General features: G+C 39.8%; 1 protein-coding gene across 3 annotated transcripts in view; it reads left to right on the top strand.

Annotated features, from left to right (window-relative positions):
* RNF145 (ring finger protein 145) overlaps positions 1–5,543 on the top strand; it is a 52,687-nt gene extending 47,144 nt beyond the window's left edge. For 2 of the 3 annotated variants that reach the window (XM_010372553.2, XM_010372555.2), the window contains exons 9-11: positions 179–326; positions 1,321–1,677; positions 3,919–5,543. In XM_010372553.2, coding sequence (XP_010370855.1) covers positions 179–326; positions 1,321–1,677; positions 3,919–4,284 — 871 coding nt within the window. In that variant the 3' untranslated portion in view covers positions 4,285–5,543. The remainder of the gene's footprint in view (positions 1–178; positions 327–1,320; positions 1,678–3,918) is intronic. The other variant, XM_010372556.2, reaches the window with a different exon arrangement.
* Positions 5,544–23,824: the final 18,281 nt, after the last annotated feature.

The raw sequence follows: 23,824 nt of genomic DNA, 5'->3' as shown, positions 1-23,824 counted from the left end.
GACATGCCAAGCCTGTGTGACATGGCCTGAACTCTAGTGCAGTGACTGGCATGGAGAAGGGTGTTCAGTGAGGAATTTGTGAAATTTAATCATGGCACCAGAGATGTTAGCTGCTGATGTGAGTGGTTGTGCTACTAGGTGGCAGGCACTTAAAAAGAATAATTTTTTCTTTCTCCAGGAGCTTGTGGAAACACTTCCGTGCTGTAAGCCTTTGTTTATTTTTATTGGTATTCCCTGCTTATATGGCTTATATGATTTGCCAGTTTTTCCACATGGATTTTTGGCTTCTTATCATTATTTCCAGCAGCATCCTTACCTCTCTTCAGGTAAGCCTATGATTAATTGACTCTGTATAATAACTGATTTTGTTATTTTTGCTCCCAGAAAAGGAATTACATTTTTTCAAGATGAATGATTATAAGTGTACTATTGAGGTGATAACTTCTCTCTCTCTCTTTACTAGAACACATTATATTTATTTGAGCACAGGAGGTAGATGGCAGATTATTAAAATATTAGATAAACCTATTGATGTCACTGTATTTTTTATGAAGGTAATTAAGCCTTTCAGTTTCTCTTTTTCAAAATGGTATGATACAGAGATGTCACATAAATCTTAAATTGATAAGTAACTAAAACAATAAACATTTTTAGAGCTTCTGTCAGAGCTTATTTGGAGTGTGTTTTTTTAAATTAAATTCCACTAAAAAATACCAATAGTTTCATGATGTATATAAATATATATGTATCTGATGTGTGTGTATTACACATATACAGACATGATACATGTTTCGCAGACAGGCACACACAAAATATTGCCCTAGAAATAATAAGCTTATTGTAACTTAAAGGAAGATCTTTGCTACCTAAGTTAAGAAGTAAAAGAAAATGTAACACTGACAGTGAAGAGTTATTCATTGTTTTTTGTAGAAGTAAAAGTTCTTTGAGAGTTGTGAACAGGAATGACTATGGTATGAGGAAAATTAAGATGGAGTTGATGAGTTTTGGTGACCTAAGGAATAAGGGAAAAAGATGAATCAGAAAATTGATTACTCATCAGAATCATTTTAGGAAAGTCATGTCTGACGGTGTGGCTTTTTGTTATCTATGCCTGGATTACTAAGATCACCCACATTTTAGTTACATCAGTGTCTTCTCTTCAGAGTTGATTTTTTATTTATTTAAAATGTTTTTTTACCTGGATACTCTTCTGTAGATTTGAAATATTGCATCCTAAAAACACCAGGAATGTGTTATTGTTTAAAGCCTATGAAAAAAGTCTCTTATCATATTTCAAGATACGTACATTGTTTTTTTCAGGTTCTGGGAACACTTTTTATTTATGTCTTATTTATGGTTGAGGAATTCAGAAAAGAGCCAGTGGAAAACATGGATGATGTCATTTACTATGTGAATGGCACTTACCGCCTGCTGGAGTTTCTTGTGGCCCTCTGTGTGGTGGCCTATGGCGTCTCAGAGACCATCTTTGGAGAATGGACAGTGATGGGCTCAATGATCATCTTCATTCATTCCTACTATAACGTGTGGCTTCGGGCCCAGCTGGGGTGGAAGAGCTTTCTTCTCCGCAGGGATGCTGTGAATAAGATTAAATCATTACCCATTGCTACGAAAGAGCAGCTTGAGAAACACAATGATATTTGTGCCATCTGTTATCAGGTAACTCCTTCAATAAGAATCTGTTTGGGTAAGTCATATAGTGTATCCCTTGGGACTGTAACCATAGGGACTGTAACCATATTAACCAAATTCAACTTAAATTTCTAGGTAGAATTATCTTCTGGATTAAAAAAAAAGTGGACCTCAAGTATTAAAGACCTGATAAAATATTTCCATTTTATTTCTAAATTAAGTTTTAAATTTAGTCCCTTGGGTTCTAATGTATTGTTGTTTTCAACATTATTGCTCACCCATAAATAAAGGAAAAACAGGTTAGGTGCATTTTATATTTACTCCTGAATACACACTCACACGGACTATCAAATAGACTATCAACGAGGGGTCAGCAACTCCTGAAAAGTGGTGTGCCAAAATTCTGACTCTTTTCCCTCTAGTATTCCCAGAGTGGGGAAGAACTATTCATGTATCTAACATAGGTAGAGAGAATATGTGCCCACCTGTGGGTTGCTGAGTATCCGAGGGTACAAACATTTGGTGGAAGTGGGTGGATGTGGCAAAGTGCCAATTGATGTACAATTGAAGTTGGCCTACTTACAGTCTTTGGCACATGCACCATAAAGAGCCTGATGATTGCCTTCTATTACAAATTAAAGGTAGTACTTAAATCACTTCGGAAATAAAACAATAACAAAAAGATCTAGAGTTTAATCATCAGTCACCTGTGCAAGAGGCTGCACTGTTGGAAATATGGACAGAGATAATGGCCAACAGCAGAAACTATGTGAGATGATGACCGGCAGCAGAAACTATGTCCCATTTTTAAAATCACTCTCTAGGAATGTAGGCTGGTAGACTATAGACAGTGTCATCAGTATACAGGGGATATTCTTACTTCAGGATTGCTTTTGTAGTTTAGGTGGGGGATGTATGTATTTGTGCATATTTAAATTTGTGCGTATTTAAGAATTTTTTTCTAATAGTAAAATACAACTACCAATTTTTTATTGTGATTAGAACATACTTTTTGATCCTAGCTAAACAATGGTTTCCAGGTTGTTTTTGCATTTGAGGGGACTGAGGAGTAATATAGGGTTCCTGCCTCCCTTCAGAGTAGCCATTCTCTTAGTTGTGTTTATTATTAAAGTGAACCCTAGCTCTTTTGTGCTAGGTAGCCTCATTGTACTCAGGACAAAGCACATCAAAACAGAGTCGGAGCACCTCAGCTTCAGCAGCTGATGTCTGAATATTCCATCTCGGGGATTCAAGAGTCCTGTTTGTATTTCCTGTTGTCACATCACTTTTTTTGAGGTGCTAGAACTACCTGCTGATATCATATGGAAAATGAGAGTACAACTGCTTAGCTTCCCAGCTGGCTGCTTTTCCTTGGATGGCTTTCTGCTTAAAAGTTGACTCCCAGGTGTTACCAGTTCTTGGCAAGGAATTTCTGGGATATCCACACCTCCTTGTTTTGGGACTTTAAACAAAATTAATGATTGATTTGCCAAATGTATGTCTTAATAACTTCATGTCTCCAGGCTTCCCTCTTCATATATATCTTATGCAAGAAATATCAATGCAAAGTACACCACTCCTTGTTCTAGTGGTTATCAAATGTGAGTGTATAAAAGTCACATAGGTGACTTGTTGTACATCATGATATATTCAGTAGGTCTTGGGTGGCCCAAGACTATGTGTTAACAAGTGATTCTTAATGCAAGTTGAGAAACACTGGCTTATATAGACCAGATCTTGGAAACTGGGTATATACATTGTCCCTAATAAGAGATTGCCACTTCCTTGCCAGTACCCTGGTATTATATGGCTGATTTTGTCTCCTTGCCAATAATTTCATCATAGAGTAATGTGTTCAGCTGTGTTGAAGCAAAACTGTAGAAAAAGTCCTGTCTTCATCAGATTTTCTGAGGTTGTAATTATACTCTTGTCATACCAGTGGAGACCCAGTAATCATACTGCAACAGTTGTGTAACACTTGCATTTCATATTAAGGCAAAACCCAGTTATAAAGGTAGCTTCTTCCTCATTTTTGGTTTTTCCTTCACTTTTAGAAAGTACTTAGCCAGTGGTTCTTGCATTATTTGTATAAGGGGGATCTGTGGTGGCAGCAGGATTATTACTGATACATAAAGTAAGTTTTATGCTAAGACCTATGTTACAAATTTTCTATTGTGGGAAAGAAATGTTAGAACCAGAACTTTGGGGATAGCACCAAAGATTCTAGAAAACGGACATTTATAAGGTATCTATTTCCCCCTCTTCTAGGACATGAAATCTGCTGTGATCACGCCTTGCAGTCATTTTTTCCATGCAGGGTGTCTTAAGAAATGGCTGTATGTCCAGGAGACCTGCCCTCTGTGCCACTGCCACCTGAAAAACTCCTCCCAGCTTCCAGGATTAGGAACTGAGCCAGTTCTGCAGCCTCATGCTGGAGCTGAGCAAAACGTCATGTTTCAGGAAGGTACTGAACCCCCAGGCCAAGAGCATACTCCAGGGACCAGGATACAGGAAGGTTCTAGGGACAATAATGAGCGCATCGCCAGACAACCAGATAACCAGGAAGGGGTTTTTGACCCCAGAGAATATCCTCACAGTGCAAAAGATGAAGCACATCCTGTTGAATCAGCCTAGAAGAAAAGAAGCAGGAATGATGCTTTGATACTCTGGAGGAGAAGTTAACTCAAGATGGAATTCATGCTCTGATCTGAGGAATGAAAATGAGATGATCAGGCAGGAAACTGACATTCCAAGGATCTAATCCAGGAAGTCCTCTCACTGGGGACCACCTGCTTTCATCCCCTGACATTGTGGGAGAAATTTTGCAATGTATGCTAATCAAAATGTATTTCTATGTTCTATGCTGATGTTTTATAGAGGTTTGTGAAGAAAATTCAACCTCAGCAACTTCAGAAACTGCCCCTGATATGTGTGAGAGAGAAATAAAATCAGATTTGAGTATTGAAAGGACTAAGGAAGTGAGGATAAAGAGCATGAAGACAGCATGGGAAGAAGCAGGCAGAAGTGGAACTGAACTTTCACTCTCTGTGGGACAGATCAATCTCATCATCAACTCTGAATAGCGACCAGCCCTCTCCTCTACCCCCTTTCTCCTCAGTTAATTGGAACTCAGTCAGGTGATGATTGAGTCTTGTACAGCACTGAAATGAAATCAAAGATGAGGAAGCATTGATTGTATTCAAAGATTGAAGCACGCTCATACTTTGTATGTGCTTTAGGGAAGGGGTGGGTGGGCACTTGGGCCTTGCGGGTGCATTCATGTAATCTGAGACTCTTGAACTTTATGACGGAGTCTTCAATATTTTGATGTATATGAAACTTTTGTTAATATGTTGTATACTTCGCTGGCTGTGTGAAGTAAACTAAAACTCTAATGAACACTTTGGAGTCCGCTTTAGTGAAGGAGACCAAAGTGGGAAGGGCTTTAGGGCACTGATAGAGGCCCTGGGTGTACTTTTCAATCCTGTGTGATGTTTAATTCTTGCAACTGAATCAAAACAGTGTTAAATTATGGCAATATTTGCACCTTGGGAATGAGTACATAACTGTATGATCACACTCTGCAAATGCCACTTTTAAAGCTGTTAATAGACTTTGCACCTTTTCTTTGACAAGGATGTGTCATATTTAAATTTTTACATTCATCATGGCTACAGGTAGAACTGGGGAGGGGGGAATGTAATTTTTTATGGGAATTTTGATATGAAAAGAAACTAGTCATTTATTTATACAATAGGCTTGGCTCAAAAAGTGTTTTTCAGACCTCGGTATTCCTAATGTGGGATGTGACTTTATTTTATTTTTAGTAGCAAATTTGGATGTAGACTGACAGACATAGCTGAATGTCTTAATAAATTTAAATTTGAAGATAATTATGTTTTGTTTCTGTGGTTTGTTGTCATTACAAAATGCTTTTTTTGAATTTTGTTCTTAGGAGGTTGTTCTTAATTTAGTTGGACTTATGTGTTGATCCTTGTTAGAACTGCCCTGTAGATGGCAAAACTCTTTGATTGAAAAGGACCATTTCTTTGAAATCTTCTACACCCACTGTTAGCAAACCTAGCTCTGCTTCAGAGGTGTTTGGGGAGCTTTTTATTTTAAAAAAGTATACATTTCTGAACCTTACTTCTGATTCAGATTGAATCAACCTTTTGGGGTGCCTGAGCATTTCAGAGCTTCTATCCAGCTAGCCTAGCACTAAGGCAGTATGACTTTTTGGGGGGGAAAAAAAAGTATCTGGGCTAGAATTCATTCCACCCCAGGTGTAGCTGAAGGTTTATCATCTTTTTGGTGCTCGGTGTTAGGCAGAAGACAAAGCAGATAGCTCCCTCTAGTGGTAAGAAGGCTACTATCCAAAGACCTAGCAGTAATTATCTGGGATTTTAATAAAAATAGAGTTCTTCTGAATCACTTTCACATTATAATACACTTTTTATTTCTTAAGAGCAAATAGATCCCAGCTGTACATACCAAATCAGATGAGTCTGTTGGTAGCCTTTTGGACAAATGTCACTGTGTATTTCAGGAGGAATATATTATGTGGTTGTAACAGAAAACCTCAAAATTACAGTGGCTTTAAAACCACAAAGATTTATGTCATGCACGTACACTACAAGAATACCGTTTGGTGCAGACACTCAGAGATGTAGGCTGGTGGAACAGCCACTATTGAACTTTCTGGATGGTCATGCCAGGGGGAAGACTGCAAGGCTGTACACTAGCAATTACATGCTCCTCCCTGGTATGGACATGTCACTTCCACTCACTCCCTTGGCCAGAACTACTAGTATGGCCCCACTAGCCACAACAGCACAGAAGCTGTCTTCCGTGTCCTAGAAAGAGAGCATATCAGTGACCAGCACTCGGGTAGAGCAAGACTTCATTTTACAGATTATTCAGAATTTGGGAGCACACCTGTGAATGGTTCAAAGTGTACCAGTTGGGAACTTCTGACTTAATTTGTTTTGTCCTTACGTACTGGAGAGTAGCATTGTATAATGTCATCCATAAACAAAATCTAGTCATTTTTTAATAGCTTCCAACTCACTGCAGAGTTTTTGACTTAGGAAGAAGACAAAGTTTAACCACCTGGTTTGTTCCACTGAAGAGAAAATGAGAAAATTAGATTCAGTTCCCCTTGTATTTTGCTTGATCAAATGGAATCATAGTTCCCTTATGAGTCCTTTTTAGGTCACTTTTCTTGTCTACTTAATGGTTTCCAGTGTTTTCAGACATGCATACCTATTTTCACGCATCAATATTCCCTTAAAAACTTTGTAATAAGGTCTGTCATCTTATGAACTTTGCCATCAAAATTAGTACTGTGACAATCCTTTATCAGTCCTCTTGGATTTAGGGAAATGGGCAGCACAGAGGGATAAAAGGGGCTTGCACTAAGGACAGGAGCTCTGGATTATAATTTTAAGTCCTCTATGATCTTTGGTTAGCCTTTGTTTTTCTGGGTATCAGCCTCATCTGAAAAAAAATTACTAAAGTGTCATTCTGTTTCAGGTTTTGCCCATCTGTATTTTTAATCCTCACCACTGACTGAGTAATGAGCTTCATATTTTTTTAACAGTTTTAAACTAGAGACAGATGCTTCATTTTTTTTTTTTTTTAATGTGCTGTGCTACATATTCAACTTATCTAAGATTCAGTTCACCACTATTTTCCCAGTCTCTGGTATATGGCAGGAGCACTCTAAATATCTACAGAATGAAGAAAATAAACTTAGCAGGCGGCTCCTCATATCAACCCTGTAGTGTAAAAATGGCAGAGAATTCTATTCTTTCCAGAGGTAGAGAGCATAATATTGCATGGCAACTAAATGAAGTCATTTCTGTGAGTGGGTTTTGACCTTCTTAACTGATCAGATCTGAACTCAGTTTCTAGAGCAGAAATTACAAAGTTGGGGCCTTCTGGAGAAATCTGGGCTGATAAATTTTGCTTTGTTGTTTGGCCTCATGATACATTTATTTTATTTATTTTTTTGAGATGGAGTCTTGCTCTTACCCAGGCTGGAGTGCAGTGTCACAATCTCAGCTCACTGCAACCTCCATTTCCCGGGTTCAAGTGATTCTCCTGCCTCAGTCTCCCGAGTAGCTGGGATTACAGACATGCACCACCACACCCGGCTAATTTTTGTATTTTAATAGAGATGGTTTCACCAGGTTGGCCAGACTGGCCTCGAACTCCTGGTCTCAAGTGATCCACCCGCCTTGGCTTCCCAAAGTGCTGGAATTACAGGCATGAGCCACCATGCCTGGCCTCAATTGTACATTTTTTAATGATATTTTTAAAAATATTTGAATCAGTTGCCAGCCATTTAAGAACTGCAAGATTGTACATGACAAACTCAGTTTCTGTCTTCTTGTGAAAAATTGGAAGTGCTGGCTGCATAGGCCACTCATTCTTGCTTGGCAACAGCATAGGCTGGGGTGGACTGAGTTTCTAATTCACCCCTGTTCTCTCCACCACAGCTTACTGTAGCAAATTAGATCGCTCTCATCAGACTCCTCTGTTTGCTTAGAAGATGCTGTAAGTGAACACTGGGCAAGTTCAACATCTCATTTAATAACAGATCCTATATGAATATGTATAGTGCAGATATTCGGTATTGATTAAAGTGAAAAACGAGATTAAAAACCAGAAGCAATGTGTATAAATTTGACATTCATTTATGGAAGTATAGAACGTGTTTGTTTTTCTTTAATGACAGGAGTGCAGTAAAAGAAAAAAAATCAATGAGCAAGTGTTTCATTCGAAGACATTTTAAATTTCGATCTGTGCTAGAATTTTGCATTTTGATATCACCAAGTTGTTTCTTGACCAGTGTTTCTCAACCTTTGATGGGTGTTGGAAGCATGTTGGGAAGCTTGTGAAAAATACAATGCCAGCCAGGCACAGTGCCTCATGCCTGTAATCCCAGCACTTTGGGAGGCTGAGGCAGGTGGATCTCTTGAAGTCAGGAGTTCAAGACCAGCCTGACCAACATGGTGAAACCCCATCTCTACTAAAAATACAAAAATTAGCCAGGCGTGGTGACACATGTTTGTAATCCCAGTTGCTTGGGAGGCTGAGGCAGGAGAATCACTTGAACCTGGGAGGCGGAGGTTGCAGTGAGCCGAGATCCTGCCACTGCACTCCAACCTGGGTAACAGAGTGGGACTCCATCTAAAAAAAAAAAGAAAAGAATACGACGCCTAGACCCAGTCCCATAGATTCTGACTGGGTAGGTTTGGGATGGAGCCTCGTATCTTACCTTTTTCCAATTTTTCAGATGATTCTGATTGTATGGAAATGAGAGTACCTTTTATTTAAATATTCCTGCTACTTCAGTGAGAGGGGGCTCTTTGTTCTTGAATCTACCGTTTTTATGGAAGAAGATTCTTAGAGAAGAAATACACGTGAGTTTTGCCTGTGGGAAACATTGGTGGTTAAGGATTTTAGCAAACATTACAACCGATAGGGTTTCTACAGTGAAGCAGCAAAGCCTGGCCGACGCATTATGCAAGTGCGCATGTGCCATCTGGCTGACTCTACCAACCTTTGGGTTGGCTGACCACCCAGAAGTGTCTTAAGCTATTTATATTTGAAGGTAAAATGCTGTTAGCACCCCTTCCACCTCCGCTTTCCCAAGCATAAAACATTAAAGAATCCCAGAATTTTGGAAGCAAACCAGCCTTCAGAGATCTAGATCAGTGGTCCTACTTTACAAGAGAGCCAATTATCAATGTGCCCAAGGCCACACAATTGATGGCAAAGCAGGGAAGGGTGCTCGGGTCTCCTGAATCCAGTCCAATGCTCTTTCTGTTACACTTTCTCACCTCAAAAAAGATCCAAACACCCATGTGTATTTTGTTGCATTCAACAAAACGTATATTAATTTTAAAGATGTTACACGGGAGATTTGGTGAAAATCTGAAACAATTTCTGAGATATAATATTTAAAATTATCAATTTGAGATTCAAATGTCTGGCAAATTATGTAAAAAGGGAAAGCAGTGAAAAAATATGGGATGTAGAATAAATCTTAATATATGGCAAGCCACAATCCATCAAGATTTGGAGTTGGAAACTGTTGGCTACAAAATACCCTTGTACCATTTAATACAAAAGACCTTCTGCATATTAGTTAGAGCCACAGATCTGTGCAGACCATATAATCACACTATTTGCAGAAACAGATGGGCTGTGTTTAAAACTGGGGAGTCAAGCCTTGGTTTAGAGAATTTTAAAATATAAAACTGCTTCCTTCCAAAGATAAGTATTAAATCATCCTAAGAAACACATGTGGGGGATAGATAGACATAAACACTGTAAATTCCCATTTTTTTCTCTAGTTGATTAATCTTTTCTGAAGTCATCTTCCCAAAATTACCTTGAAACTCCTCCCCTACCCCTATAAATAAAGCCCAAATTTTAAGGGGGGCAATTATGTTTATTTTTGTTATTATGAGCTATATTGTGCAACTCAAACGAATAAACTTGAGATATGGTCACCTCTATGTGTTTTGGTGCTGGTGCTGGTGGGGGACTGATATTGGAAAGGCCATGTATATTAGAAAAGTGTGTGCACAAGGGAGGGAAGCCAATTAGCTGAGCTAACTTGTATCATAACATTTTAGACTTTCAACCTGTATCTCACAGCCTGCCTCCATGCCACTGCCATTTATCTTTTGTTACGGGCTTAGGTTTTTGTAGTTTCTTCTACATTTAAGAGGAAAAAAAGCAAATATAGCTTGAACAAATAATACCCGATAAATGAATATGCTCAGCTGGGTGAGGTGGTTCACATCTGTAATCCCAGCACTTTGGGAGGCTGAGGAGGGAAGTGTTTTGAGCCCAGGAGATCGAGATCAGCCTGGGAAACATAGGGAGAACCTGTCTCTACAAAAAATTAAAAATTAGCCAGGCATGGTGGCATGTGCCTGTAATTCCAGCTCCTCGGGAGGCTGAGGCGGGAGGATTGCCAAGCTGGGGAGATCAAGGCTGCAGTGGCTGTGATCATGCCACCGCACTCCAGCCAGGGTGACAGAGCAAGACCCTGTCTCAAAAAATAATAATATTATAATAATAACAAAAAAAAGAAAAGAAATGCTTGCCACCAAAGTGTACTTGTTGTTTCAAGGGGAAGGAAAAAACATCTTTTTAAAAAGATGAGAAGCAATATTAACTACTTAGGAAAAGAACTTGAATATTTAATTTAATTTAATTTATTTATTTTTAAGATGGAGTCTTGCTCTGTTGCCCAGGCTGTAGTGCAGTGGTGTGATCTTGGCTCACTGCAACCTCTGCCTCGTGGGTTTAAGCGATTGTCCTGCCTCAGCCTCCTTAGTAGCTGGGACTGATCTGCCCACCTCAGCCTCCCAAAGTGTTGGGATTACAGGCGTAATCCCACCTCACTTGCAGGCGAGCCACCGTGCCCAGCCAGAACTTGAATATTTTTAATGTAATATGGGGCCAACACATACCTTACATCGCAAATGCAAATAAAAACAAACATTTTGCTTAGTCAAATGTATGCATATATAGATTACATTCTGCTTAGAAGATGTGTGGATGCAACAAAAAAAGAGAACTGTAGCCCAATATCCCTGATAAACATAGATGCAAAAATCCTCAACAAAATGCTAGCTAACCCAATCCAACAGCATATCTAAAAGATAACACATTATGATCAAGTAGGTTTCATTACCAGGGATGCAGGGATGCTTTAACATATGCAAGTCAATAAATGTGATACATCAAATAAACAGAACTAAAAGCAAAAATCATATGATCATCTCAATAGACGCAGAAAGAACATTTTATAAAATCCAGGATCCCTTTATGATAAAAACCCTCAACAAAGTTGGCACAGACAGGATATACCTCAAAGTAATAAAAGCCATCTATGACAAACCCAAAGCCAACATCTTACCGAATTGGGAAAAGTTGAAAGCATTTTCCCTGAGAAATGGAACAAGACAAGGATGCCCATTTTTACCACTTCTATTCAATATAGTACTGTAATTTCCAGCCAAGGCAATCAGGCAAGAGAAAGAAAGAAAGGGCATCAAAATTGGAAAAAAGGAAGTCAAACTGTCACTGTTCACCAATGATATGATCATATACCTAGAAAACCCTAAAGACTCATTGGAAAAGCTCCTACATCTGATAAATTAATTCAGTAAAGGTCTCAGGATACAAAATCAATGTACAAAAATCAGGGGCACCGCTATACATCAACAACAACCAAGCTGAGAAATCAAGAATCCAACCCCTTTTACAACAGCTACAAAAATAAAATATGTATACTTAGGAATATACATAACCAAGGAGGTGAAAGATCTCTACAAAGAAAACTACCAAACACTGCTGAAAGAAATCAGAGAACACAAACAAATGGAAACACATCCCATGCTCATGGATGGGTAGAATCAGTGTTGTGAAAATGACCAAACTACCCAAAGAAATCTACGGATTCAATGCAATTCCCATCTAAATGCCATATCATTCTTCACAGAACTAGAAAAAACAATCCTAAAATTCTTGTGGAACCAAAAGAGAGCCCACATAGCCAAAGCAGTACTAAGCAAAAAGAACAAATCTGGAGGCATCACATCACCCGACTTCAAATTATACTATTACCCAAACCATGGTACTGGTATAAAAATAGGCATGTAGACCAGTGGAACAGAATAGAAAACCCAGAAATAAAGCCGAATACAGCCAATTGATTTTCAACAAAACATACAAAAATGTCAACTGGGGAAAGGACACCCTATTCAATAAATGGTGCTGGAAAAACTGGCAAACCACATGTAGAAGAGTGAAACTGGATCCTTATCTCTCACCTTATACAAAAATCAACTCAAGATGGATTAAATCTAAGACCTGAGACCATGAAAATTCTAGAAGATAATATTGGAAGAACTCTTCTAGACATTGGCCTAGACGAAGAGTTCATGACCAAGAACCCAAAAGCAAATTCAACAAAAACAAAAATAAATAAATGGGACCTAATTAAGCTAAAAAGCTTCTGCCAGGAGATCAAGACCATCCTTGCTAGCATGGTGAAACCCTGTCTCTACTAAAAATACAAAAAATTAGCCAGGCGTGGTGGGGGGCACCTGTAGTCCCAGCTACTTGGGAGGCTGAGGCAGGAGAATGGCGTGAACCTGGGAGGTGGAGCTTGTAGTGAGCAGAGATAGTGTCACTGCACTCCAGCCTGGGTGACAGAGTGAGACTCCATCTCAAAAAAAAAAAAAAATAATAATAATAATTAGCAGAGTAGATAGATAACCCGTAGAATGGGAGAAATTATTAAGGAATGTAAACTAATACAATCACTATGGAAAATATTATGGAGACTCCTTAAAGAACTAAAGGTAGAACTATCATTAGATCCAGCAATCCCACTACTGGGTATCTACCCAAGGGAAAAGAAGTCATTATATGAAAATGACACATGTACACTCATGTTTATAGCAGCACAATTCACAATTCCAAAAATATGGAATCAACCCAAAAGCCCATTAACCAACGAATGGATAAAGAAAGTGTGGCATATATATATATATCAAGGAATACTACTCAGCCATAAAATGGAACAAAATAATGGCCTTTGCAGCAACTTGCATGGAGCTGGAGGTGATTATTCTAAGTAAAGTAACTCAGGAATGGAAAACCAAATATAATTTGTTCTCCCTTATAAGTGAGGGCAAATCTATGAGCATGCAAAGGCATAAGAACAATACAATGTATGTTGGGGACTTGGGGGAAAGGGTGGAAGGGGGAAGGGGATGAGAAATAAAAGACTGCATATTGAGTACAGTGTATAGTGCGCAGGTGATGGGTGCACTGAAATATCAGAAGTCACCACTAAAGAACTTATCTATGTAACTAAAAAACACCTGTATCCCCAAAACCATTGAAATAAAATAAAAATTATAAAAAGATGGGTGGATGGAATTCAATAAACTCAGATGCAATGTGATACATTCAGAATCTAGTATTAAAGTACCATTTGGCCAGGCACGGTGGCTCACGCCTGTAACCCCAGCACTTTGGGAGGCGGGCAGATCTCTTGAGGAATTTGAGACCAGCCTGGGCAACATGGCGAAACCCTGTCTCTACAAAAAAATATGAAAAATTAGCTGGGTGTGGAGGCACAGTTGTACTCCCAGCTATGGTCCCAGCTACTTGGGAGGCTGAGGCAGGAGGATCACCTGAGCCTTGGAGATTGGGGCTGCAGTGAGCCGTGATTGTTTTACTGCACTTCAGACTGGATGATGGAGTGAGACCCTGTCTTGGGGAAAAAAAAAAAAAAAAAAAGGACAATTAGTAACACATCAAGGATCCCCCACCAACTGCCCCCTACCAGCATGGGGATGAGGAGATCAGTGTGTGCCTAGTCATTCTCACTGAATGAACCAATTCTTGCTGGGACTACTACCATGTACTTAAAGAGAGAAATAGTCTGAAAGCTAGAGAACTATTTCCCTTTCCTTTCCTCCTTAGGCTTTGACCCCCAGGCCTTATTTATCCTCCATTCTGGTCAACTGAGCTAATGGTCCATGTTATCCAAACATCTGACATGTACACCCAAAAGAAACACTATGTCCCTTTTACTTTCTTTGTTAAAACCGTAATATTTATATTTATTTAGTTATTTATTCTAGTTTTATTAAGGCATAATTGATGAATGACAATTGTATATATTTAAGGTGTACATGATGTTTGATATGCATATATATTGTAAAATATCACCACAATCAAGCTAATTTACATATCCATCACCTCACATAGTTTCCCTTTTTTTCCCTTATGTGGTGAGAACACTTAAGGTCCACTCTAAGCAAATATCAAGTGTACTATACAGTATTATTAACTACAGTCACCATGCTGTACATTGGGTCTCCAGAATTTATTCATCTCATAACTGAAAGTCTGTACCTTTGACCAATATCTCCCCATTTTCCGCAGCCCCAATCCCTTCTACTCTGTTTCTGTGGGTTTGGCGTTTTTGCATTTTATATATAAGTGAGATCATGTGGTATTTGTCTTTATGTGTCTTATTTCACTTAGCATAATGTCCTTCAGATTCCTCCATGTTGTTGCAAATGGCAAGATTTCCTTCCTTTTTATGCTGAATAATATTCCGTCATGTGTATATGTGTGTGCACACATACCACATTTTAAAAATCAAATCATTTATCAACAGACAAGTTATTTCCATATCTTAGCTATTGTGAATGATGCTGCAATAAACACAGGAATGCAGATACCTCTTTGAGCTACTGATTTCATTTCCTTTGGATATACACCCAGATAGGATTGCTGGATCATATGATAGTTCTATTTTTAATTTTTTGAGGAATCTCCATACTGATTTTCTCATGGCTGTGCAAGTTTACATTTCCACCAATGGGTTACAAGAACTCCCTTTTCTCCACATTCTTGCTAACTCTTGTTATCTTCTGACTTTCTAATTAATTAATTAATTTATTTATTTATTTTGAGATGGAGTCTCACTCTTGTTGCGTAGGCTAGAGTGCAGTGGCGCCATCTTGGCTCACTGCAACCTCTGCCTTCCAGGTTCAAGTGATTCTCTCCCCTAAGCTTCCCCAGTAGCTGGAATTACAGGCATGAGCCACCACACCCAGTTAATATTTGTATTTTTAGTAGAGATGGGGTTTCACCATGTTGGCCAGGCTGGTCTCGAACTCTTGACTTCAGGTGATCTGCCTGCCTTGGCCTCCTAAAATGCTGGGATTACAGACATGAGCCATCATGCCCAGTCTCTGACTTTTTGACAATAGAGATTCTGTTATAACAGGTGTGAGACGATATCTCACTGTGGTTTTGATTTTCGTTTATCTGATAATTAGCAAACTATATCCTTTTTACTGATATTCTCCAAGAAAACAATAGCTCACACTCTGTGGCCTTCTAATCCCTTTATGAATAACTCATGAACTCCTTAGAACCACCTGTAGGCATTATCATCTACATATCCAGACGAGGAAGCTGAGGCAGAGATGAGTTCGATGTCTTGCTCAAAGTCCACAGTAGTCAGTTCTTGCACCTATGCAGCCTGGCGTCAGAGTCCACTTAACCAATACATTACAGTGTTTATTCACAGACACGTATTTTTCAAATTTTTCATTCTTGCACTTAAAATTGGGGGAGATAGTAGGGAAAGCATCTTAGGAAGTAATTCCTGGATACTTTTATGTGCTGGGGACTTTACCGGTTTCATTCATTCAGTAGCTGCCACAAGATGACCCCCCCGCCGAAGACCTCCCACCCCTGTTCTTTGATATGGACACCTGACATTTTCTCCAGAGTCCCACCCCCAAGTCCTCCCTGTCCCCAACTAGTAGCTTGCTTTCCCTACTTCTCCATGGCATCTCACCAATACGTATTTGTAAGTAGCCCTTAGGAACCAGATACAGACTAACACCAGACATCACCCCTGCCCTCACAGAGCTCTCATGGGGCACTTGGAAGACTTACAGTTAAATGATAACAATAAAGTGTGATTATTTTTTTAAGGGAGCACCAAACTTCTCTACCTCTCCATGGCTGTTGGCAAAGTCCGCTGTTCATAAGTTCAGTCACTAAGGATGGATTTAAGCTTATCGCTCTCAGATTCCTTTTCACCAGATGTGGGAAAACTTCAAATCTTTACAACTGAGTATACTTCCTTGTCTTCTGTGAGGCATACCCCCTGCTCCCCCAAAACCAGCTTTATCAAAACTGCGGAGACAGGTTCTCAGACTCAAGAGAGAGTCCCTTAGCATAGTGGTTCTCAAACTTTGCTGCACATTGAGATCACCTGGGGTCCTACACCCAGACATTATAATTTTGTTGGGCTAGGGACTGGAATTCTTAGACGCTCCCTTAGTGATTCCAGTGTGCGCCAAAGCTTGGGAATCACAGTGTCCCAAGAGATCAGCACTTTGCTGTTCTGTTGCCATTGACACCTGAGATAGATCTTCTCCCAACAGTGTCCCTGGTTTGTAGCATGATTTCCTCCACTCTGAGCCTTAGTATTCTCAACACCCAATCTTCTCTTAAATCAGCATCAGGCAAGTTAATTGACTTTCATGCCGCTGCTCATTTTGGGGCTCAGACCTGGCGAACTGGCATCTGTGAGCTGAATTTGACGGGCAAACTTCTTTTGTTTTGCTTGGATGGTGATTCTTAAAAAATTGAACATTTAAAAATCAGGCTGGGTATGGTGGTTCATGCTTGTAATCCCAGCACTTTGGGAGGGTGAGGTGGGAGGATTGCTTGAGGCCAGAAGTTCAAGACTAGGCTGGGCAACACAGGGAGACCTGGTCTCTGCAAGAAGTGCAAAAATTAGCTGGTGTGGTATTGCACACCTGTGGTCCCATGTACTTGGGAGGCTAAGGGGATTGCTTGAGCCCACGAGGTTGAGGGAGGCTGCAGTGAGCAGTGATTACACCAGTGCATTCCAGACTGGGTGACACAGCAAGACTCTGTCTTGAAAAAATTAAAAAGGTGAGATTTCACACAAAAAGTATGGATTCCTGGATTCTCTGGAAAAATTAGAAAGTCTCAGCCCATTTCCACCATAATATTCAGCAGGAGCCCAGAGGCTTCTGCCCTTTAACAGGCGCTTACTCCCTCCCACCCACCCAGTTCACTAGGTCCGACCCAGATCCCATCATTTATGTTATCTGTGACCCCTGAAGATCACTATTCCTTTTTGGCAGTTGCTTTTTAAATTATTATTATACTTTAAGTTCTAGGGTACATGTGCACAACGTGCAGGTTTGATACATAGGTATACATGTGCCATGTTGGTATGCTGCACTCATTAACTCATCATTTACATTAGATATATCTCCTAATGCTATTCCTCCCACAGTCGCCCACCCCTCGACAGGCCCCAGCGTTTGATGTTCTCCACCCTATGTCCAAGTGTTCTCATTGTTCAATTCCCACCTATGAGTGAGAACATGCGGTGTTTGGTTTTCTGTCCTTGTAATAGTTTGCTGAGAATGATGGTTTCCAGTTTCATCCATGTCCCTGCAAAGGACATGAACTCATCCTTTTTTATGGCTGCATAGTGTTCCATGGTGTATATGTGCCACATTTTCTTAATCCAGTCTATCATTGATGGACATTTGGGTTGGTTCCAAGTCTTTGCTATTGTGAATAGTGCTACAATAAACGTACATGTACATGTGTCTTTATAGTAGCATGATTTATAATACTTTGGGTATATACCCATTAATGGGATTGCTGGGTCAAATGATATTTCTAGTTCTAGATCCTTGAGGAATTGCCACACTGTCTTCCACAATGGTTGAACTAATTTACACTCCCACCAACAGTGTAAAACATTCCTATTTCTCCACATCCTCTCCAGCATCTGTTGTTTCCTGACTTTTTATTTTATTTTTTTATTTTTTATTGTTTTTTGTTTCCAATATTCTTTTTTTATTATTATTATACTTTAAGTTCTAGGGTACACGTGCATAACGTGCAGGTTTGTTACATATGTGTACTTGTGCCATGTTGGTGTGCTGCACCCATCAACTCGTCAGCACCCATCAATTCGTCATTTATATCAGGTATAGCTCCCAATGCAATCCCTCCCCCTTCCCCCATCCCCATGATAGGCCCCGATGTGTGATGTTCCCCTTCCCGAGTCCAAGTGATGTCATTGTTCAGTTCCCACCTATGAGTGAGAACATGCGGTGTTTGGTTTTCTGTTCTTGTGATAGTTTGCTAAGAATGATGGTTTCCAGCTGCATCCATGTCCCTACAAAGGACGCAAACTCATCCTTTTTTATGGCTGCATAATATTCCATGGTGTATATGTGCCACATTTTCTTAATCCAGTCTGTCACAGATGGACATTTGGGTTGATTCCAAGTCTTTGCTATTGTGAATAGTGCCGCAGTAAACATACGTGTGCATGTGTCTTTATAGCAGCATGATTTATAATATATACCCAGTAGTGGGATGGCTGGGTCATATGGTACATCTAGTTCTAGATCCTTGAGGAATCGCCATACTGTTTTCCATAATGGTTGAACTAGTTTACAATCCCACCAACAGTGTAAAAGTGTTCCTATTTCTCCACATCCTCTCCAGCACCTGTTGTTTCCTGATTTTTTAATGATTGCCATTCTAACTGGTGTGAGATGGTATCTCATTGTGGTTTTGATTTGCATTTCTCTGATGGCCAGTGATGATGAGCATTTTTTCATGTGTCTGTTGGCTGTATGAATGTCTTCTTTTGAGAAATGTCTGTTCATATCCCTTGCCCACTTTTTGATGGGGTTGTTTGTTTTTTTCTTGTAAATTTGTTTGAGTTCTTTGTAGATTCTGGATATTAGCCCTTTGTCAGATGAGTAGATTGCAAAAATTTTCTCCCATTCTGTAGGTTGCCTGTTCACTCTGATGGTAGTTTCTTTTGCTGTGCAGAAGCTCTTTAGTTTAATTAGATCCCATTTGTCAATTTTGGCTTTTGCTGCCGTTGCTTTTGGTGTTTTAGACATGAGGTCCTTGCCCATGCCTATGTCCTGAATGGTACTACCTAGGTTTTCTTCTAGGGTTTTTATGGTATTAGGTCTAACATTTAAGTCTCTAATCCATCTTGAATTAATTTTCGTATAGGGAGTAAGGAAAGGATCCAGTTTCAGCTTTCTACTTATGGCTAGCCAATTTTCCCAGCACCATTTATTAAATAGGGAGTCCTTTCCCCATTTCTTGTTTCTCTCAGGTTTGTCAAAGATCAGATGGCTGTAGATGTGTGGTATTATTTCTGAGGACTCTGTTCTGTTCCATTGGTCTATATCTCTGTTTTGGTACCAGTACCATGCTGTTTTGGTTACTGTAGCCTTGTAGTATAGTTTGAAGTCAGGTAGCATGATGCCTCCAGCTTTGTTCTTTTAACTTAGGATTGTCTTGGCAATGAGGGCTCTTTTTTGGTTCCATATGAACTTTAAAGCCGTTTTTTCCAGTTCTGTGAAGAAAGTCATTGGTAGCTTGATGGGGATGGCATTGAATCTATAAATAACCTTGGGCAGTATGGCCATTTTCACGATATTGATTCTTCCTATCCATGAGCATGGTATGTTCTTCCATTTGTTAGTGTCCTCTTTGATTTCACTGAGCAGTGGTTTGTAGTTCTCCTTGAAGAGGCCCTTTACATCCCTTGTAAGCTGGATTCCTAGGTATTTTATTCTCTTTGAAGCAATTGTGAATGGAAGTTCATTCATGATTTGGCTCTCTGTTTGTCTGTTACTGGTGTATAAGAATGCTTGTGATTTTTGCACATTGATTTTGTATCCTGAGACTTTGCTGAAGTTGCTTATCAGCTTAAGGAGATTTTGGGCTGAGACAATGGGGTTTTCTAAATATACAATCATGTCATCTGCAAACAGGGACAATTTGACTTCTTCTTTTCTTAACTGGATACCCTTTATTTCTTTCTCTTGCCTGATTGCCCTAGCCAGAACTTCCAACACTATGTTGAATAGGAGTGGTGAGAGAGGGCATCCCTGTCTTGTGTCAGTTTTCAAAGGGAATTTTTCCAGTTTTTGCCCATTCAGTATGATATTGGCTGTGGGTTTGTCATAAATAGCTCTTATTATTTCGAGGTACGTTCCATCAATACCGAATTTATTCAGCGTTTTTAGCATGAAGGGCTGTTGAACTTTGTCAAAAGCCTTTTCTGCATCTATTGAGATAATCATGTGGTTCTTGTCTTTGGTTCTGTTTATATGCTGAATTACGTTTATTGATTTGCGAATGTTGAACCAGCCTTGCATCCCAGGGATGAAGCCCACTTGATCATGGTGGATAAGCTTTTTGATGTGCTGCTGAATCCGGTTTGCCAGTATTTTATTGAGGATTTTTGCATCGATGTTCATCAGGGATATTGGTCTAAAATTTTCTTTTTTTGTTGTGTCTCTGCCAGGCTTTGGTATCAGGATGATGTTGGCCTCATAAAATGAGTTAGGGAGGATTCCCTCTTTTTCAATTGATTGGAATAGTTTCAGAAGGAATGGTACCAGCTCCTCTTTGTACCTCTGGTAGAATTCAGCTGTGAATCCATCTGGTTCTGGACTTTTTTTGGTTGGTAGGATATTAATTATTGCCTCAATTTCAGAGCCTGCTATTGGTCTATTCAGGGATTCAACTTCTTCCTGGTTTAGTCTTGGAAGAGTGTAAGTGTCCAGGAAATTATCCATGTCTTCTAGATTTTCTAGTTTATTTGCGTAGAGGTGTTTATAGTATTCTCTGATGGTAGTTTGTATTTCTGTGGGGTCCGTGGTGATATCCCCTTTATCATTTTTTATTGTGTCTATTTGATTCTTCTCTCTTTTCTTCTTTATTAGCCTTGTTGGCAGTCTGTCAATTTTGTTGATTTTTTCAAAAAACCAACTCCTGGATTCATTGATTTTTTGGAGGGTTTTTTTGTGTCTCTATCTCCTTCAGTTCTGCTCTGATCTTAGTTATTTCTTGCCTTCTGCTAGCTTTTGAATGTGTTTGCTCTTGCTTCTCCAGTTCTTTTAATTGTGATGTTAGAGTGTCAATTTTAGATCTTTCCATCTTTCTCTTGTGGGCATTTAGTGCTATAAATTTCCCTCTACACACTGCTTTAAATGTGTCCCAGAGATTCTGGTATGTTGTATCTTTGTTCTCATTGGTTTCAAAGAACATCTTTATTTCTGCCTTCATTTCGTTATGTACCCAGTCGTCATTCAGGAGCAGGTTGTTCAGTTTCCATGTAGTTGAGTGGTTTTGATTGAGTTTCTTAGTCCTGAGTTCTAGTTTGATTGCACTGTGGTCTGAGAGACAGTTTGTTATAATTTCTGTTCTTGTACATTTGCTAAGGAGTGCTTTACTTCCAATTATGTGGTCAATTTTGGAATAAGTGTGATGTGGTGCTGAGAAGAATGTATATTCTGTTGATTTGGGGTGGAGAGTTCTATAGATGTCTATTAGGTCCGCTTGGTGCAGAGATGAGTTCAATTCCTGGATATCCTTGTTAACTTTCTGTCTTGTTGATCTGTCTAATGTTGACAGTGGAGTGTTGAAGTCTCCCATTATTATTGTATGGGAGTCTAAGTCTCTTTGTAAGTCTCTAAGGACTTGCTTTATGAATTTGGGTGCTCCTGTATTGGGTGCATATATATTTAGGATAGTTAGCTCTTCCTGTTGAACTGATCCCTTTGCCATTATGTAATGGCCTTCTTTGTCTCTTTTGATCTTTGATGGTTTAAAGTCTATTTTATCAGAGACTAGGATTGCAACCCCTGCTTTTTTTTTGTTCTCCATTTGCTTGGTAGATCTTCCTCCATCCCTTTATTTTGAGCCTATGTATGTTTCTGCATGTGAGATGGGTCTCCTGAATGCAGCAGACTGATGGGTCTTGACTCTTTATCCAGTTTGCCAGTCTGTGTCTTTTAATTGGAGCATTTAGTCCATTAACATTTAAGGTTAATATTGTTATGTGTGAACTTGATCCTGCCATTATGATATTACCTGTTTTTTTTTTTTTTTTTTTGCTCATTAGTTGATGCAGTTTCTTCCTAGCCTCGATGGTCTTTACATTCTGGCATGTTTTTGCAATGGCTGGTACCAGTTGTTCCTTTCCATGTTTAGGGCTTCCTTCAGGAGCTCTTGTAAGGCAGGCCTGGTGGTGACAAAATCTCTAAGCATTTGCTTATCTGTAAAGGATTTTATTTCTCCTTCACTGATGAAACTTAGTTTGGCTGGATATGAAATTCTGGGTTTAAAATTATTTTCTTTAAGAATGTTGAATATTGGCCCCCACTCTCTTCTGGCTTGTAGAGTTTCTGCTGAGGGGTCTGCTGTTAGTCTGACGGGCTTCCCTTTGTGGGTAACCCGACCTTTCTCTCTGGCTGCCCTTAAGATTTTTTCCTTCATTTCAACTTTGGTGAATCTGGCAATTATGTGTCTTGGAGTTGCTCTTCTCGAGGAGTATCTTTGTGGTGTTCTCTGTATTTCCTGAATTTGAATGTTGGCCTGCCCTACTAGGTTGGAGAAGTTCTCCTGGATGATATCCTGAAGAGTGTTTTCCAACTTGGTTCCATTTTCCCCCTCACTTTCAGGCACCCCAATCAGACATAGATTTGGTCTTTTTACATAATCCCATACTTCTTGCAGGCTTTGTTCATTTCTTTTTCTTCTTTTTTCTTTTGGTTTCTCTTCTCGCTTCATTTCATTCATTTGATCCTCAATCGCTGATATTCTTTCTTCCAGTTGATCAAGTCGGTTACTGAAGCTTGTGGATTTGTCACGTATTTCTTGTGTCATGGTTTTCATCTCTGTCATTTCATTTATGACCTTCTCTGCATTAATTATTCTAGCTATCAATTCTTCCACTCTTTTTTCAAGATATTTAGTTTCTTTGCGCTGGGTACGTAATTTCTCCTTTAGCTCTGAGAAGTTTGATGGACTGAAGCCTTCTTCTCTCATCTCGTCAAAGTCATTCTCTGACCAGCTTTGATCCGTTGCTGGTGATGAGCTGCGCTCCTTTGCAGGGGGAGATGCGCTCTTATTTTTTGAATTTCCAGCTTTTCTGCCCTGCTTCTTCCCCATCTTTGTGGTTTTATCTGCCTCTGGTCTTTGATGATGGTGACGTACTGATGGGGTTTTTGGTATAGGTGTTCTTCCTGTTTGATAGTTTTCCTTCTAATAGTCAGGACCCTCAGCTGTAGGTCTGTTGGAGATTGCTTGAGGTCCACTCCAGACCCTGTTTGCCTGGGTATCAGCAGCAGAGGTTGCAGAAGATAGAACATTGCTGAACAGCGAGTGTACCTGTCTGATTCTTACTTTGGAAGCTTCCTCTCGGGGTGTACTCCACCCTGTGAGGTGTGGGGTGTCAGACTGCCCCTAGTGGGGGATGTCTCCCAGTTAGGCTACTCAGGGGTCAGGGACCCACTTGAGCAGGCAGTCTGTCCGTTCTCAGATCTCAACCTCCGTGTTGGGAGATCCACTGCTCTCTTCAAAGCTGTCAGACAGAGTCGTTCGGGTCTGCACAGGCCTCTGCTGCTTCTCCTGTTGTTTATTAGCTGTGCCCTGTCCCCAGAGGTGGAGTCTACAGAGACAGGCAGGTTTCCTTGAGCTGCTGTGAGCTCCACCCAGTTGGAGC

The sequence above is a fragment of the Rhinopithecus roxellana genome, chromosome 3, assembly GCF_007565055.1.
Source record: "Rhinopithecus roxellana isolate Shanxi Qingling chromosome 3, ASM756505v1, whole genome shotgun sequence".
NCBI lineage: Eukaryota > Metazoa > Chordata > Mammalia > Primates > Cercopithecidae > Rhinopithecus > Rhinopithecus roxellana.
Note: the sequence above shows the minus strand (reverse complement) of the source record. Positions and strands in the feature narration are given on the sequence as shown.